The sequence below is a fragment of the Culex pipiens genome, chromosome 3 (genome assembly GCF_016801865.2).
Source record: "Culex pipiens pallens isolate TS chromosome 3, TS_CPP_V2, whole genome shotgun sequence".
NCBI lineage: Eukaryota > Metazoa > Arthropoda > Insecta > Diptera > Culicidae > Culex > Culex pipiens.
Genome location: NC_068939.1, coordinates 129949226 through 129966901, shown reverse-complemented (window position 1 = coordinate 129966901; position 17676 = coordinate 129949226). Strand labels below are relative to the sequence as shown.

Below are 17676 nucleotides of genomic sequence, written 5' to 3'. Positions count from 1 at the left end.
TTGTAAACTTCAAACAACGTAATTGTGGATTATCAAATAAAACATTAAACGCATTTTTGCTGCAATCCGTTTGACGTCATCTGAAATTTTGTCAGAAGCACATTGCCGGCCAGATTTTTTTCAGTAACATATTTTAACGCAACTTTTTATAAAGATCCATTTGAAGAAAAAACTGATTCAAAAAAAATGGACCCAATCTCAAGAAACAAGCCCTACCGGTTCAACAATATTGAATTTAAATTCTATCAATGTCCCCCAGTTTACGGTAACAGAGCATTGAAACACACATTACCGCACACATCACACATTTTTTTCTAATTTAAAATTTCTTACAATAAATGTGTTGAAATTTAGAATGTTTATAAATATCTTAAGACGAAAAATTTCATTTATGAATACTAAGGGGTACCAGCAGATTTTGTAAAGCGAAAAGGGGTACCTGGCCAAGAAAAGGTTGAACACCGTTGCAATAAACTATTGTGTTTCATATGTTTCTAGGACCTATTCGAGAAAAAAAACTCTAGAAATGATTTTTGACGAATTTCGTCTGATTCATACATTCAAATTTAAACTGAATATCAACTCTCAACTTATTTTTCCATTAACACCATATTTCTTCATTTCAGCTTGCATAGAGAACGCCCACAAGCACCAGTACAACCCCCTGGAACAGGTCGAACAGCTCAGCATAAACTGTGATAGTGATAGTTTGCACAATAGTGGTAGCACCTTAAACAATAACAACACCTTAAGCAGTAACAAAAACATAAATTCCTGTGAACATGGCTCTTTGGCCGACAAAGCGAGCTCCAACGGTGGCGCCTCGAGTCCGCACAACAGTGACCAAACCTCGAGCACAAACGGCAACAGCAAACCGACCAAAAAGTGCATCCCCGCCGAAGACGATAAGGCTTATCACCCGTCGCTGGCCTCGGTGATGGTGATACTGGAGGGGAAGCATCTGTGGGACAAGTTCCACGAGCAGGGCACGGAAATGATTGTGACCAAGGCCGGCCGCCGGATGTTTCCCACGTTCCAGGTGAAGGTGGTCGGGCTGGAGCTGACGGCGGAGTACCTCATGATCATGGACTTTGTCCCGCTGGACGATAAGCGCTATCGGTACGCGTTTCACACGTAAGTTTCTTTATCGAGTTTTTTTTTTTGTTGGTTTCTGTGTTATCAGCTACCGAAAATTGTGAGAATTTTCGGAAATTGACTGATTAGGTATGCAAATATTTGGCTGGAAGGGTATTAAATTCTAACGATTCTTCACCCCTACAGATCCAGCTGGGTGGTCGCCGGTAAAGCCGACCCCGTCTCCCCACCCCGGATAAGTGTCCACCCGGACTCCCCAGCGACCGGTGCCACCTGGATGAAGCAAACCATCTCGTTCGACAAGCTCAAACTCACCAACAATCAGCTTGACGATAACGGACACGTAAGTTAGAGCTCACCCTCCCCCTCCTTCCCTAAATGTTTCACATTTCATCAATCCCATCCACAACAGACCACTTAGCGCCGCACTTATCGAACTCCATTTTGTTCGCACTCTCACTCTTTTCTCTCCCTTCGCCCCAAACCGCCCCTGTTACTTCACAGATCATCCTGAACTCGATGCACCGGTATCAGCCGCGCCTTCATGTCTGCCATTTTTCGCGCGGCACCAGTCACGGATCGTCCGTCAAAGACGAGAAGAACACGCTGACCCACCGGACGTTCATCTTTCCGGAGACGTCCTTCACGGCGGTGACGGCCTACCAAAACCAGCGGGTAAGTGGGGGAAATAAGGCGTAAATGATTGTTACAGTATGTAAAAAAAGTATTTACACCCCTTGGGCACTATGCACATTTTGTGATGAAACATGTAAAAAATTAAAAGTTTTACAGGAACCTAGTACTACGTTTTGTTCAGAAACTCATGCCAAACATTTTGCTACAAAAAGCTCATGAAAAGATGATTTCTATAAAAAGTTATATAACAAATTCTATTAGGAAAATAAAAAAGGTGCAAAAAAAGTTTGTACACTTTTCGAAAAATTAACATAAATAATGTTATTTGTAGACAAATCACCATAAATCCAGTCTCTGAACTCCAAATAGGCATCCTTGACTGATTAAAAAAATAGTTTGGATTGAATATAAAGTTTACTAACTACTTAGTATAAAAGTTTATATAACTCTGGAAATTCTATATAAAACTTATCTAAACTTAATTTTGCAAACTTTTAATTCAACTAAATGTCAATATATTACCATAGAATTGCTAAATAAACATTTTGGAGTGGGTATAACACCGTTTTGTGGGTATTTGTATCGATAGAATAGATTTTCCGTTGGAATTTCGTACCAACCCGGAATTACGTCGTCGGAAAATCCGCCGGCATCCGAACCGGTCCACGATTCACAAGTCAACCTATGTGGCATCGGAAAGGGCATAAAATTTCCGATCTTTTGATACCCATACATTTAGGTTTTCTTTAAAACCTACGTTTTTAAATACCTGGGCAAAAAGTAAGTTTGATCCACGAGAACAAAAATTCCGAAATTTCAGGTTGCTCAAACGAAACCATAACAACGTTTTTGCTTAGGTATTTAAAAACGTGGGTTTAATAGAAAACCTGGATGTATGGGTATCAATAGATCGGAAATTTTATGCCCTTTCCGATGGTATATAGGTTGACTGAAGAATTGTGGACCGGTTCAGATGCCGGCGGATTTTCCGACGACGTAATTCCGGGTTGGTTCGAAATTCCAACGAAAAATCTGTTCTATCGATACAAATACCCCCAAAACGGTGTTATACCCACTCCAAAATGTTTATTTAGCAATTCTATGGTAATATATTGACATTTAGTTGAATTAAAAGTTTGCAAAATTAAGTTTAGATAAGTTTTATATAGAATTTCCAGAGTTATATAAACTTTTATACTAGGTAGTTAGTAAACTTTATATTCAATCCAAACTATTTTTTTAATCAGTCAAGGATGCCTATTTGGAGTTGGGAGACTGGATTTATGGTGATTTGTCAACAAATAACATTATTTATGTTAATTTTTCGAAAAGTGTACAAACTTTTTTTGCACCTTTTTTATTTTCGTAATAGTATTTGTTATATAACTCTTTATAGAAATCATCTTTTCATGAGCTTTTTAAAGCAAAATGTTTGGCATGAATTTCTGAACAAAACGTAGTACTAGGTTCCTGTTCATCTTCAATAATTTAACACTTTTGCACGTTCAGAATTATTATTTACAGTATGTTTCAATTATTATGATATTCGCACTTAGTCTGCAAAAAAAAAAGTGTTGGAATTTGAGCGAGAGAAAAATATGTACAGTCATCCCACATATTCGGAACACTTTTGTGCTTATTTGTCAATAGGATGCAAAATGCAACTTTTCTGTCGACCCTACTATTTTTAGGACCTTTATTTGGACATTCTCTTGCTATTTCACTAGTAAAAGTAGTACTTTTCAAACAAAAACCTGCCTTTCAAGACTATTTTATCCAGAGCAGCAAAATACTGCCTCCAAATTGCCTGTTCCATGATTGTGGGATGTTATTGTGCCTCCCACAATTGTGGAACACCTGAATTTAAGTGATATTTTCACAAAAAAAGCTATCAGACCATTCATAAAACATTACTAAGCATGAGTTTTATTGGTTTCAGAATGTGAAGTTATTATTCTGTAAAAAACGTTAATGAATCCACCCTTAGGTGGTTGGCGCCTTCCTCACATTTAAAGGGTGCTATCCAAAATGCAAAAAGTGCGTAAATAACACTTAAGTGCTTATAACTTTTGATAGGGTTGTCAGATCTTCAATGTTTTGGACGCGTTAGAAAGGTCTTTTGAATACCCATCCTACGATAGGTCGCATGAGAGATCCGGACAACGTTTTCATCAACATATCTGAGATCCGGCCTCCAAAAAGCGTATAAATAACACTTAAGTGCTTATAACTTTTGATAGATTTGTCAGATCTTCAATGTCTTGGACGCGTTGGAAAGGTCTTTTAAATACTTTTCTAAAAATGTATAGCATGACGGGTTTTCTTACAAAAACCACCCTTTTTACAATCTTCCGGACTTTTGTTAAAATTGTTTTTTTAGCATAACTTTTGAAGTACTTAACTAAACTGCATAATTTTTAATAGCGACTTATGGGACCCCAAGACGGATCGAATGACGCCAAAACGGACAAAATCGGTTCAGCCAATGTCGAGATAATCGAGTGACAATTTTTTGATCAACATCCCACCACACACACATACTTTTGCTCAGAATTTGATTCTGAGTCGATAGGTATACATGAAGGTAGGTCTAGGACGTCAAATTAAGAAGTTTAATTTCCAAGTGATTTTATAGCCTTTCCTCAGTAAGGTGAGGAAGGCAAAACAAGTACTCCTGGAGAGAGAAAAAAGAAGTTTGTTTACATCGTAAGTGTTCCGAATTTGTGGATTTCAAGGGCCAATGTTTTTTCTTTAAAAACTTGATATAAAACGTAAACATATATAGCCGGTCTATACATCAATCGAAAGATCGTAAGAAAAGCTTTCACATGAAGGTAAAAGCAAAACATTATGTTCAATTATCGATTTTCCATGATTTGTTGAACAATTGCCGATCTGTAAACTGTTCCGAATATGAGGGATGACTGTAGACTCATTTTAACTTCTCGCTCGCAGGCAATTCTGGCTCGCGAGCTGGCCCGTTCGCGAGCAAAGGAGAGCGCAGGGAATCGGCGAGTTGCTCTCGGCAGCTCGGGACTCGCGGAGAAAACTCGAGAGAGAGAGAGAGAGGAATGTTTCTCGCAAGAGCGCGAGAATACCAACACTGGCCAAAGATATGCGCAAGCCAAATATTAACTGTCATTAACACTGGAACGCCCAACGCATGTTTAACTTACACGGACGCCCAAGCCTCCAAAAAAAGGTGGAACGGTAACTTCAACTCGCTGGTTCTCGGGCATTACTCAACCAATTGGGACGATTCTTGTTTCCAGTGATTTGTTAGGATGTCTAGATGATTCTAGAACTTTGCAGAACTTAATTTGATCAAATCTGTAATTTTTGCGACCAAAAACATCGTTCCACCTTTTTTAAAACAACTGCCTCCGCGGAATTTTTGGCGAATTTTTTTTTTACACGCGAAAAAAAAAGTTGGAACGATGTTTTTGGTCGCGAAAATCACAGATTTGATCAAATTAAGTTCTGCAAAGTTCTAGAATCATCTAGACATCCTAACAAATCACTGGAAAGAAGAATCATCTTTATTGGTTGAGTTATGCCCGAGAATCATTGAGTTGAAGTTACCGTTCCAACTTTTTTGGAGCCTTGGGCGTTGGAATGTTAAAACATCTTCAAAGATAGCTGAAATTACACAGTAAAAACAATCATATTACACCTAAGAATGATGACAGATTTTGTGTCAGAAAAAAATGTAAAATATTACCTCTAGAAATGTGTAAATTAACATCAATTAACATGTGATGATGTAATGTGATTTTACTTATTCCATATAAATTGGGGTAAAATTACATCTGAAAAAAGAGAATATTCAACCATTATTTTTTTCAACCTTGCAAAATTAAGTTATTTCTAAATTTTCAACCCACGTGGAGTGGCCTTTTCTCCATACAAAATTTCTACTTTCTGTATGGAGCGTGGTTTTTCACTGATTCGTTGGTTTAGCCGTTTCGAAGATATGATGTGGTTTTAGCGAAAATCGTTAAAAATATTCAATTTTTGGACCAACCTATTTCACATAAGAGAACCAAAATCGCCAAACAAAAGAAAAATCCGGGTTGGATTGTTTTGGTAAAAGAACTCCTGTACCAAATTTGAGCCGAATCGGAGCTCTTTTGTAGTACACCATCTGCTGGTTTGACGTGGAATTGCTATTTTACCAAATCACTTCAAAGGATTTTTGATTTTTTTTAACGACGCTTTGATTCGATTATCCAAGTTGAAATTTTTGCGAGACTTCGCATAGTCGAGTTTAGACAGTATTTATACACTAGAAAATATCTTAAAATGCATTTTAGCAACACATTGCTTAAGACTGATGGAAATTGTAGATTAAAAAATTACAAGTGGATTTCCGCAAATAAATGTAATGACAGATATTACGGATTAAAAGAGATTAATTGGAGAAGCTACACCATGCGCCCAAGATGTAAAATATATCTGTTCTAATGAGTTCTGGCCTGGTCTCGCAATCCAAGTGCCAGTGAAGTCAATCGTGCAGAACCACTTCTGTGCAGCGCCACCGGCAACACTGTCGTGTCGCACCAGCAGTAAACGAAATGTCATAAATTTCCCCAGCCATCATGAGAAAGATGAAAAATGCAATGAAAAATGATTCGGAATGCATGGTTCAAATGCATGTTGGTGGGGGCTAGAATGGGACATTAGTTTAATTTATTGAAAACGATTACGCTCGAGAGAGCATCAGAACGTTTTGATAATTAAGCTTGGAGGCGTAGAAGGGATTTTTTGTTGCCTACTTATGTACTAAAATTTAAATCATTTTCGCAATATTTTCAAATTCGAAAGATCTGACTTTCTGGTCAAGTCTCTTGAGAAAATCTTTCGGTAAATTGGTTGTTAAAATAGAAATATTTATTTGATTTCTTCTCTACAGGTGACCCAGTTGAAAATCGTGAGCAATCCGTTCGCCAAAGGATTCCGCGACAATGAAACCAACGAAGAGTAAGTAGCATTTATCTTATCTTTTTTCGAAGCCTGGACGAAATGACTCCATAAAACTGACCGAACGTTGACCCAAAACCGGATTCAATCCAACAAAAAAAACTAGTAGATGAATGAACAGTGCCATATCAATAAAGCCCAAGCCCAATTCGTCAAAATTGTTTACTACAGAAGCGCCCATTTACTATACTACACAGGCGAACCGCACAGTTTATTATCAAAACAAACCTCTGGCCGTAATTGGGCCATAAAGCGTGTTAATTGGCCTCATTACCAGAGCGATCGGCCCAAAATCTCGTGTTCTTCCCTTACTTCCTATACGGGGGCCCCTTCCGACGAGGTACATGATTTTATTTTTTATATTTTTATTTTTTGCTGTTTTTTTTTATTTCTCTTAATAAAACATCAAGCAGGAATATTTTCTCACGCCATTCGTTGCACTTGATGGTGGGTTGCGAACCTCCCTACTAATAAAATGTTGCCCACTTGAGCACATTTCCACGATCTCGTGATCGGGAGAGTTGCGAAATTCGCCCTGTTTGACAGCCGCTGTCACCGTGTTTGTTTTTACGGCCAAGCTGACTCAATAAACACAATAATTCTGCCGCTCCGGATCAACTCATTAAGGGGCTACCCCATGTCTTGTATACACGCGATTTAATTTGGCTCGTTCAATATGACCCCGGGGCGGACGCGTGCGACTTCTTCTCGGATGCAGCTCAGAATGCATCTGCAGCGCCAGACGAAATACTTTTCGGAGTGGGGGGAGGGGAGAGAGAATCGCAGTAAATTATTCGAAATTTCCCCACCGAATAGCAGTTTTTCTTGTTTTTCGTTGTTCTTTCCCACTAGAACCGGCCAGTCACGGTGTGGCGCAGAAAAGCCATATTTTAATTTCTTTATATTATTTATAGTATTTATGAGAGTGCTTCCGTTGCACTTGGAAGCATCTCAATTTGTGGACTACACGACAAGACACGGGGGGCAATAATTCTACAAACTCCCTCTCATAATTTAAAACTATTTGAAACGATTAGCATTGAGGTTTCTTTTTGTTTTCAAATATTGAATTTTCCAATGTATATTTTAAAAAGATTTAAATGTTTCACAGCTTTCAAATCAACATGAAAATGAACCATTACCAACATTGATAATCTTGTACCGATTATCTGAAGTCCTTGCAAAATCAAAATAATTCGAATAATCGAATCATGAAAAAAAACGATTTCAGAAATTTTATACGAAATCGGGCATTTTCTTTTATTGTTTGGCTCAAACTTTGTTTGGGCTTTTCCTATGACCAATGAAGCCAATGTCATTGGTATGCAATGCATACACTTCATGCAATTTTGGCAGCTGTCCATACGAAAATGGAAAGCAAATATCCGAAAATTTGTATTGCAAAGTTGTAAGTATTGATGAGGACAATTAAGAAAAAAGGGCACACTGATTTACCATTTTTCATATTTTTAAATTAACTTTTTTTTTCATATAGATTGAATCAGACTAAATTTTCAAAAGGTCCTATCTGCATAGGAAACCCATGACTAATAGGTTGTTTTGAAAATGTACTCCAAAAATTTTCCAAAAATCAATCTTTTTTTAAATTTTTGATATTGTCAATTTTTTGGGTAAAATTTTGACGTCGATTATATATTTATTAACACTCAAACGCTCGGGTAGTCATTTGACCCCTATTTTTTTCTTAAAAATCTCATAACTTTTGATAGAATTGACCAATTTGGATGCTTCCGGGTGCAAAAGATCCAGATTTGTCTATATTTTCAACTGTCAGACGGAGGACAAATGTGGTCCATTTTTACCCGAGATATTCCGGATTCTGTTGGGGTACCTCGGCCCTCCTAAATGGATATTTGGCCAATATAATAAAAACTTTTCAACAGAATAAAATCGGAAATGATGCAAAACTTCAAGGAATCATCCTAAAACATCATCCTGCATAGATACATGACATGCTGAAGACCTTCGGGCACCGGAACAGGTTCTATTCGGAAACGGTTCACTGAGCTGATGTCAATTGTTGCCCAACTGGAACCGGTTCCGCTGCCCCATAGGACTTAACCATGTCAATTATTTTTGCAGGATGATGTATTAGGATGATGCCTTGTAGTTTTGCATCATTTCCAAAATTTTTCTGTTGAATAGTTTTTATTATATTGGCCAAATACCCATATAGGAGGGCCGAGGTACCCCAACAGAATCCGGAATATCTCCGGTAAAAATGGACCACATTTGTCCCCCATCTGGCAGTTCAAAATATAGACAAATCTGGATCTTTTACAACCGAAAGCATCCAAATTGGTCAATTCTATCAAAAGTTATGGGATTTCTAAGAAAAAAAATAGGGGTCAAATGACTACCCGAGCGTTTGAGTGTTAAAGATGCTGCTGTAAAAATAGAAATGCTTCCCAAAAAAAACTGTTTTTCCTCGTACTAAAAGTAATATTAAATTTGCATTCGAAAAGTTCTTAACATAAATTTTGATAAAGTGCACCGTTTACGGTATGTCCGTTCCAAGATATCAAGCAAATAGTGTAAACACCGAGTCTATCCTGCTCACGTCTGTTGATGTTTGTACATTCGAACCCCGATGATTTGACACCAACTGTTGTCAAACGAACGGAGTCACTTTATAGTTTGACACCCCTTTTACACGGAGTTCACACACTCTACCAAACGTTTGTTTTGATAGTGTGCGTAAGCGCCGTGTAAAAAGTGGCAGTTCGTCACTTTTTTTATTGACAGTAGGTAAAAGCCGCCTGACTACCGCAGTGTAAAGTTCAGCGGATTGAACTGAAATTCCGCGTTGATTTGGCTATCACTTTATAATATTAGACTTGATTCTAAAATTTTCTAAATATATATTTTTTTTTTTTGAGAGATTAGAATTTTTTAAATTGACGTCTTTGTGCTCTCTTATGCTAAGCTCGCTGGGATTCCTATCTAGGTAGCATAACAAAGCACAAAAGATATAGAAATGTTTAATTTTTTAACATTTAAAATTGGATCATTTGTTTCTGAGATATGGGCATTATAAATTGGGGGCTGTTTGGATGAGACTTTAAAAGCTTCAATTTTACTGTTTGTTTTTAATATTCGCTGTATCCCAGCAACCAGAGGTTTAATCTTTAATGTTACTTATATAAAATTTTAGGAAATTTTTCGCATTTAACGAAAAAAAATCCGAGGGTCCATGAGCACTATTTAAATAAAATCGAAAAACTGCAGAAATATTCTTAATTTACCTATTCGATTTCCGAAATGATTTTTTTTAGAAGACACGAAAGGAAAATCGAATCTGAAATCGATATTCTGTCAGGATTGATTCACGATTCCTATCACTATAAATATTCAAACTACGTAAATAAACACGCAGAGTTTGATCAACTGAGCAGCAGAACCACAGTCATATCTTCAAACAGAAGAAACCATATGCAGTCCGATCGTGGGGCTTTGATACAGTTTACATTTCAGCTATCCAAGTACCAGCACAAAATTTCGCAGCAACAGATGGTGTCCATACTGCAAGTTTAGATCGAACCCGATGCCGAAACCATCAACCCGCCACGCAGCAAACGACTTCAAAAATACTCCAAATCTTTAATTGGAAACATAAATAAACACCGGAGCAGCTTCGATTCGATTCGTCGACGCACGACGCAAACCCTGGACATCGTCCCGCTGCGCTATGTGGGTGCGGAATCTGTGGCCGTAACCACTTTCCCAAATAAACAATTTCAATTCCATAATTGGATCGCGCACGCACTGGCAGCAGCGTTTGAAATCGCAGCACATGAAAGAAAATGTTTTTTTTTTCTCTCGTTTCACTCGATCATTCTTTTTATTACATCCAATATCACATTAGTATGAACGAATCTAGATTTCCCAAGATAGCAGCGGGGCTGGCGCAATGTGGAAAATCTAAGTTCGTAGACTTAATGTCTAAATCCGAGCGCGCTGGGGGCTTACACAACCGTGTTGATATCGCCCTCCTTCTTGTGGAAAATGATGGCATCCTCGAAGAACATGTTCGGCACGTAGAAGTAAGTTTCGTCGATCTTGCGGTCGAACGGATAGCCGAAGGGCAGCTTGTCGAAGTAGCGAGCACCGGAGCCAACTCCACAGGACAGAACCGGATCAAATCCGGTGTACTGCTGGACTTCCGGAGCGGTGTACGGCGAAACCATGAAGAAGAACTGGAACGGCATACCGCCCTTCTTGCCCTTGGGCAGCATCAGACGGTTCGGGAATCCACAGTGCGCTTCGGTGTTGTCCAGCGGGAACTTGACATCGGTGGTGTAGCCGAGCATGACCTTCTTGTACAGCTCGTAGAAGCTGGTGCGGTCCTTGACGTATCCGTTGAAGCTCAGCGAGTTGCGCGTGATGACGTTCTTGCCGGGGACCAGGTCGTACAGGAAGTAGTCCAGCTCGTAGAAGTTTTCGCGGTTCTCGTTCAGCAGGTATTGGCTTCCGAACTCGTCGAACTTGGGTCCAATGAACACGCGGATAACCGACTTGACGGCCTTCTCCGAAGCGACGGTCATCTTGTAGGTGAAGGGCTTGTGGTTCAGACGGATGGTGCGAGCCTTGATCAGCACGGGATCTGGTTTGTATTCAATCTCACCGAATCCGTCGTATTTGCCCTCAACGTACGCCTCTGGCTCAACATCGATAGCGTTGGTAACGTCCACATCGAAACGGTCAAAGTATGTGACCAACTTGTCAATGGAAACGTCCTCGACCTTGACACCCGGGAAGTACAGCTCGTCGTACGAGTAGGAAGTAAGGTGATCCTTGAATTGGTAGTAATAGTGGATGATACGCTTGTAGATCTGGTAGAAGGCAGGATCGCGCATCGCCGATTCGTAATGTTCCAGGACACTTGGGATGACCTGCAGGGGCTCAACGGGCTCAACGGCAGCACCCATCAGGATGCGGGAGAACATGCTCAAGTACTTGTAGAAGCGGGAATCGTACGAGTCGGGATTGCTCTGGATCAGGTTTCCAAGATAGTCAACAGCTTCCGGCACAGTGAAGTTGATCTTCTTGCCATCGGCCATCAGCAGGTAGCCGCGATCAATCACCTCACGAATACGACGCTCGTAATCATCTACCTCCTGGATGTCGTGGTAGTTTTCCTCACGGTTCACAAAGTAGTAGTTGTCGCGGTTCGGGAACGAATGACCGTTGTAGTACTGCAGATCGGGATAGTATCCGGTCTTAACTGGCCAGTACCAGGAGAATTCCGGAATGTGACCAAGATCGTTCGACAGACGCTCGAGGTAGTAGCGGGCCAAGATTTGCTGATGTTCGTACAGGTACAGCTCTCCACGACGGTCCTTGTACAGGCCGAATTCCTTGCCTCCCATCCAGAACGGATAGTCAATGTGGAAGTAGTAGTAGTACGTGTTCAGACCAATATCCTCGGTGAAGTAGGTGATCTTCTGCTCCGGGTTCGAGTGCAGATACCAACCCGTGTAGTTGGTGGTAATGACCGACTGGTACACTCCCTCGACCTTCTTCATGTTGTAATATCCCTGCATCTTGTACTGCTGCGCCTTCTGGATGACCTCGGTGTTGATGAAGTAGTACGGGTAGATCTCGTACGGAGCCGGCAGAACGAATCCAGCCATATCCGGTCGGTGGGTCACGGCAACGGTCAAGGCGTACACAAACATACCCTCGTTCACGTAGTAACGAGCCCAGGCCGCGGTCTTGTAGAAGGTATCCCAATCCTTGGCGTAGTAGAACATGTGGAACAGAGCGATTGCCTGCTCACGGTGCACCTCGTCGTAGATCGAGAACACCTCACCCTTGGGCAGCAATCCATGCTCGTAGTACGCCCAGAACTCCTTAGCGGCGTCAACGTTGTTGTACAGCTGGAAGTTTCCTTGCAACTTAAAGTTCTTGGCGTACGCCACCAGCTGCGGATTCCAGTCCTTCTGGTACACGTGACGGAACAGCAGAAGCAGATCCTCCTGCTTGTGCAGCCATTCCTTGTCGGCGTACTTGACCTGGCTGGTGTTCGGCACGAAGGCGGCCGAAGCAACCGCCAAGGTTGCTGCCAGAGCTAGTACCGTGAACGATCTCATCGTCGAAACTGATGCTGCCAGGATGCCGGCGCCAGGCTTTTATGCTCGGGCGTAATCTTCCGTAGTCCAGGTGATAACCACTGTTGGGTGATCCGCTGCTAGCAACAGTTGATCAGGTGGTGGAGACTTTGTTGTATTCTCGCTGCATTGATGATAACGACGTGCAGTCAAAATAACTTTGAGGTGATCGGTAATTACTGAGGTTATAAATAATCGAAGTTCATTCAACGCACTGATTGATGCAGCGTATAAATGTAATTTCAAACAGGACATCGAAATGGACTTTGGAAACTCATGTCTCATTCTGTTGAACTTTTAACATCTCGGAAAAGTTACATCTGCTGAATCCCCGCATTATCGCTAGCGTCAATTTATCAAACCATCTGACCGAAAACATCTGCATTTGTTTACCACAACCGCGTGATATTTGAAAGGCCAGTTAGCAAAACTGCTACATTTTGACCATTTCTTAAGGGGGTCCGTATTCCATCACACAATGACAAGAACATCTTTTTTTCCTTCTTCGACCCACTTCTTTCGGAAAATTTGACCACCTTTGTAAACAAATAAAAACCAAAACCCACGAACCTCTTTCCCGAGACGAGAGTGCAAGTTTTCCAAACAATGCTTGACTTATGATTTGCCTCATCTGGACCGTTGCGTTGGAGGTGAATGGTTTGGACCTGTTTAGACCGGCAAAAAAAAGTTACTAGCAGCTTGTACTATGACGTTCCACAAGCTGGGCCACAAAAATTAATGTAAACAACAGATAAATCAAACATTTGGGATCGTTTATTTATGCATATCATAAGCTATAGGAATTGATCTCCTTTGTCCACTTCTTTCTGCAATCTATTTTAAGATTCTTTTCTAGTGTACTTTTTAAAATGTTATTTGCACAGGAAACCCACAGCACATGGGTATTAATAAAAAAAGCACATTTTTTTTAAATGGATATTTTGTTGCAATTGTTATAAAATTAAACTCAACTCAACTTCTTTACCTTATCCTAATGCAAAATAAATTAACCATTCAAAACATACCATGACCACTCTCAACCACCGTGATCAAATGTAATCGTGATGTTAATGCAGCTCGGCTTATCAAACCCGTTTCCAATGGTAATCATACGCCAAGTAACTGACTGACTTAGACTTGGGCTCAACTTAGAATATCGTGCACTAAAACAGGTTAATAATCGTGACACTTTCGTGTGGCGCCTCTCTCGCTCTCGTTGCAGCTCCCAGGAAAGAATCTCCACGATGAACGAGCGTATGAAATCGGATCGTGGGCCGGGATACAAAAGTAAGTTACAGCCATTTTTTAAAGCTTTAAAGCAGCAAATCAGTAAACAATTTGTTAAATCTTGAACAAAAATCATGTCAATGATGGAATTCTTCACTACACGCAAGCCGAATCTGAAATCCCCAGTCCCACAAAATTTGCAATCGATCTAGTTCATAAAAATGTTTGATAAATGCAAAAAAAAAAATTATCCGTAAATCCAGATTAGATCCATGGCACTTTAGATTACAACCCTACTGATTATCATCTTTTGCACGCTCTCTTTAAATCTCTCTAAGAGTGGAACTTGCACGGATGGCAAGATGATCTCAGCACTCATTTGAAGTAGAGCTGCATATAATTGTCATCACTTTGATATTACATTGCACTGTAGAAATGATTGCTTTGGGTGTGAAAAATTAACGGATTCCAAAATTATTCAGGAATTTGTCAAAACGTTAACTGAGTTTTGTAGATAGACAAAAAAAAATTGTGCAATTCGGGAAACACCCTTGCAATTGGATTTTTAAATTAAACTTTTTTCTAACAGTATTAAACACTGAGATTGCTGAATACGACTTTTTACTATACTTTTCAGTACTGTTATTTTTGGCGATTAATCAACGATTAATAGTAGTTTATGCAACAAGTTGCAAAAAGAGGATTTTTTCAGCACGAGTCGTACATTTATCCAACGAGGTTCACCGAGTTGGATAAATACGAAAAGTGCTGAAAAAATCAAGTTTTGCAACGAGTTCCATACAACATTTTTTGCAATTCCAAAAAACACACACTGAGTGAAATTTTATGTAAAATTTTCATGTATTTTGTCAATAAATCGTTTAAATCAAAAAAAAATGTTGAAAAGTGTTACTTTTCAAAACAAGTGCTGAAAAGTTCAACTTTTCAGCACCCATTTGAGCGCTGAAAAGTAGAACTTTTCAGCATTTATTTTGAAAAGTGTTGCTATTCGATTCTGTTATTTTTGGTACAGAAAAGTAGGCTATTTCGTCGTTCAAGAATGACAGGAAAAGTAAGTAGTTTCACGACGGAATTGCAAAAAAAAAATCTCACACCATGGAGTCCAAGATCACCCAACTCAAGCGGATCGCGTCCCTTCCGGCCAACATCCGCACCAACGTGGCCGCCCTCCGAAAACTACACCTGGACATGGTAGATAACGACCGGCGGGAGAACAAGCTGGAACTGGACCTACGGCGGCTGTACGAAGATTCCTGCGAAAAACGGCGCCAGATTGTGACCGGTTCGTACGTGCCAAAGCTGGCCGACCTTCCCGAGGGCTACCTCGGCATGGTTGACCACAGTGCGTCGGAACAGCCCGGCGGCGTTCCGGAGTTCTGGTTGAGCGTATTCCGGATGAGTGATCTGCTGCCGGGTATGATACGGAAGGAGGACGAGGACGCGCTGCGGAAGTTGGTGGATGTCCGGTCGTTGGATCTGGGGGAGCCCTCGCCCGGATTTGAGCTGGAGTTTGAGTTTGAGGCGAACGAGTTCTTCAGCGATTCGGTATTGAAGAAGCGGTATTTGACGAGTGGTACCGAGATTTATGAAGCGATTGGTCAGGACATCCACTGGAAGGAGGGTGTTGACTTGGTTAGGAAGAGCGCGGACAGTTTCTTCAATTTTTTCAACCCGACGCAGTACGAGACCAGTGATCCCGAGAAGCACGAGTTCCAGTTGAAGAAGGACTTTGAGGTTGGACGGTACCTGGAGCAGTGGGTCATTCCTAGGGCAACGGCGATCTTTCTTGGTAGGGATGACGACGAGCAGGACGAGATTTCGGATATGCTGGAGGATGAGGCTTTCTGTGGAGTTTACAGCTTGGATGCGGAAACAGAAGCATTGCTAGTTAACAGTGAATTGGGCGAATGAACGTGAAATTTGAATAATAAATCTAAATTTCAAGTGGTATTGACAAGGTTCTTAACGTGGTCCAAAAGCTGATTGTATGTGGGGCGCGGATGCATTTATTATTCAGAAAAATAAAGGTTAATTTGCTTTCTTTGTTGATAAAAAACTATTCTGAACAGTTCTAAAACAATATGCTATTTTACAAAAAAGCAATTCTTTACGAGATCCCAAAATAGTAGTTTATGCAACAAGTTGCAAAAAGAGGATTTTTTCAGCACGAGTCGTGCATTTATCCAACGAGGTTCACCGAGTTGGATAAATACGAAGAGTGCTGAAAAAATCAAGTTTTGCAACGAGTTCCATACAACATTTTTTGCAATTCCAAAAAACACACACTGAGTGAAATTTTATGTAAAATTTTCATGTATTTTGTCAATAAATCGTGTAAATCAACAAAATGTTGAAAAGTGTTACTTTTCGAAACAAGTGCTGAAAAGTTCAACTTTTCAGCACCCATTTGAGTGCTGAAAAGTGTTACTTTTCAGCATTTATTTTGAAATGTGTTGCTATTCGATTCTGTTATTTTTGGTACAGAAAAGTAGGCTATTTCGTCGTTCAAGAATGACAGGAAAAGTAAGTAGTTTCACGACGGAATTGCAAAAAAGATTTTTTTCCGATTCCGTCGTGAAATCACGTGAAACTGCTTACTTTTTTTGTCATTCTCGAACGACGTAAAAGCCTGCTTTTATGAACCAAAAATAACAAAATCGAATAGTAACACTTTTCAAAATTAATTCAACTCATTCTGGAAAAAAATCTTCTTTTCACAACTTGATGCATAAACTACACCCAGAACTGGGCATCGGCATACGAGAGGAGAAAGAGCACGGTTCGGTAGTAAAATTAACTCAAGTCCTTCCATGGTTCGGTGACTAAGTGGCGGTCATTTGTCCATATATAAACCACTTAATAGGATGAACTGTTTCAATGAACGAATGAACACGCGAGAGGTCTATACTCTCGCAAAATAGTACTTTCCTCACGTTTCTTTTCGGGAGGACTATCCCCTCGATCTTTAACTTTGGGTGTACTATATCAAAGTTGGGTTATCTATGTTAGAGCCTTCCCATGTCCAATGAAGCTAATCTGCATCAGTCTCCAAGTTTCATACAATTTTGTCAGCGTTTTTTGGATAAAGTTGAAGATCAAAAAAACCATCCTATTGCAAGTTTCCGCTCGAACCTAGGAGTCCAACGGTGCTCTCCTACCCAAACCTATGTTTACTCGAAGGAACCTTCCACCAGGGTTCGAACTGACGACCTTTGGATTGCGAGTCCAACCGCCGCCAGCGATTCCACAAGAGCAGGCAGGGAATGTTGAGGATATTAACCAGGAATATTCAATAAAAAATCGTTTTTTTATGTTTTGGTTCTAGCGAACCCAATTTAATTTTTATGTGGTTGTAAATACGATTACAACAATTCTTAGTTCAAAAATGCCTTTAAAAAGGGCGTACAATCAGTTTTACTACTGCAATAACTCATTCCAATTAGTGCGTGGGCAAATATGATTTTTTTAACCTTTCGAGTCATCCTCTGGCAGTACTTCATTGTTGTCGTTATGAGGAAAAAAGAGCGAAATAAATTCTACGTTATACCACTTTGTTGACAGACCATAATCCGTTTAATGCGCTTCG

The 17676-nt window shown here is 40.1% G+C and overlaps 3 protein-coding genes across 3 annotated transcripts in view; 2 read left to right on the top strand and 1 right to left on the bottom strand.

Annotated features, from left to right (window-relative positions):
- Window positions 1-17676, top strand: part of LOC120414835 (T-box transcription factor TBX1-B) — a 33814-nt gene that overhangs the window by 15075 nt on the left and 1063 nt on the right. Inside the window, exons 2-6 of the mRNA XM_039576161.2 lie at window positions 627-1134; window positions 1282-1438; window positions 1600-1770; window positions 6644-6711; window positions 14065-14129. Of these exons, the coding sequence (XP_039432095.1) occupies window positions 627-1134; window positions 1282-1438; window positions 1600-1770; window positions 6644-6711; window positions 14065-14129 (969 nt within the window). The remainder of the gene's footprint in view (window positions 1-626; window positions 1135-1281; window positions 1439-1599; window positions 1771-6643; window positions 6712-14064; window positions 14130-17676) is intronic.
- LOC120414834 (hexamerin-1.1-like) lies at window positions 10479-12839 on the bottom strand. The gene has a single exon (XM_039576160.2). The coding sequence runs from the start codon at window positions 12822-12824 to the stop codon at window positions 10698-10700; it is 2127 nt and encodes a 708-aa protein (XP_039432094.1). The 5' UTR covers window positions 12825-12839; the 3' UTR covers window positions 10479-10697.
- Window positions 15174-16146, top strand: LOC120414836 (nucleosome assembly protein 1-like 1-A). Its single transcript, XM_039576162.2, has one exon. It carries the CDS (start codon window positions 15186-15188, stop codon window positions 15999-16001), a length of 816 nt encoding a protein of 271 aa, XP_039432096.1. The 5' UTR covers window positions 15174-15185; the 3' UTR covers window positions 16002-16146.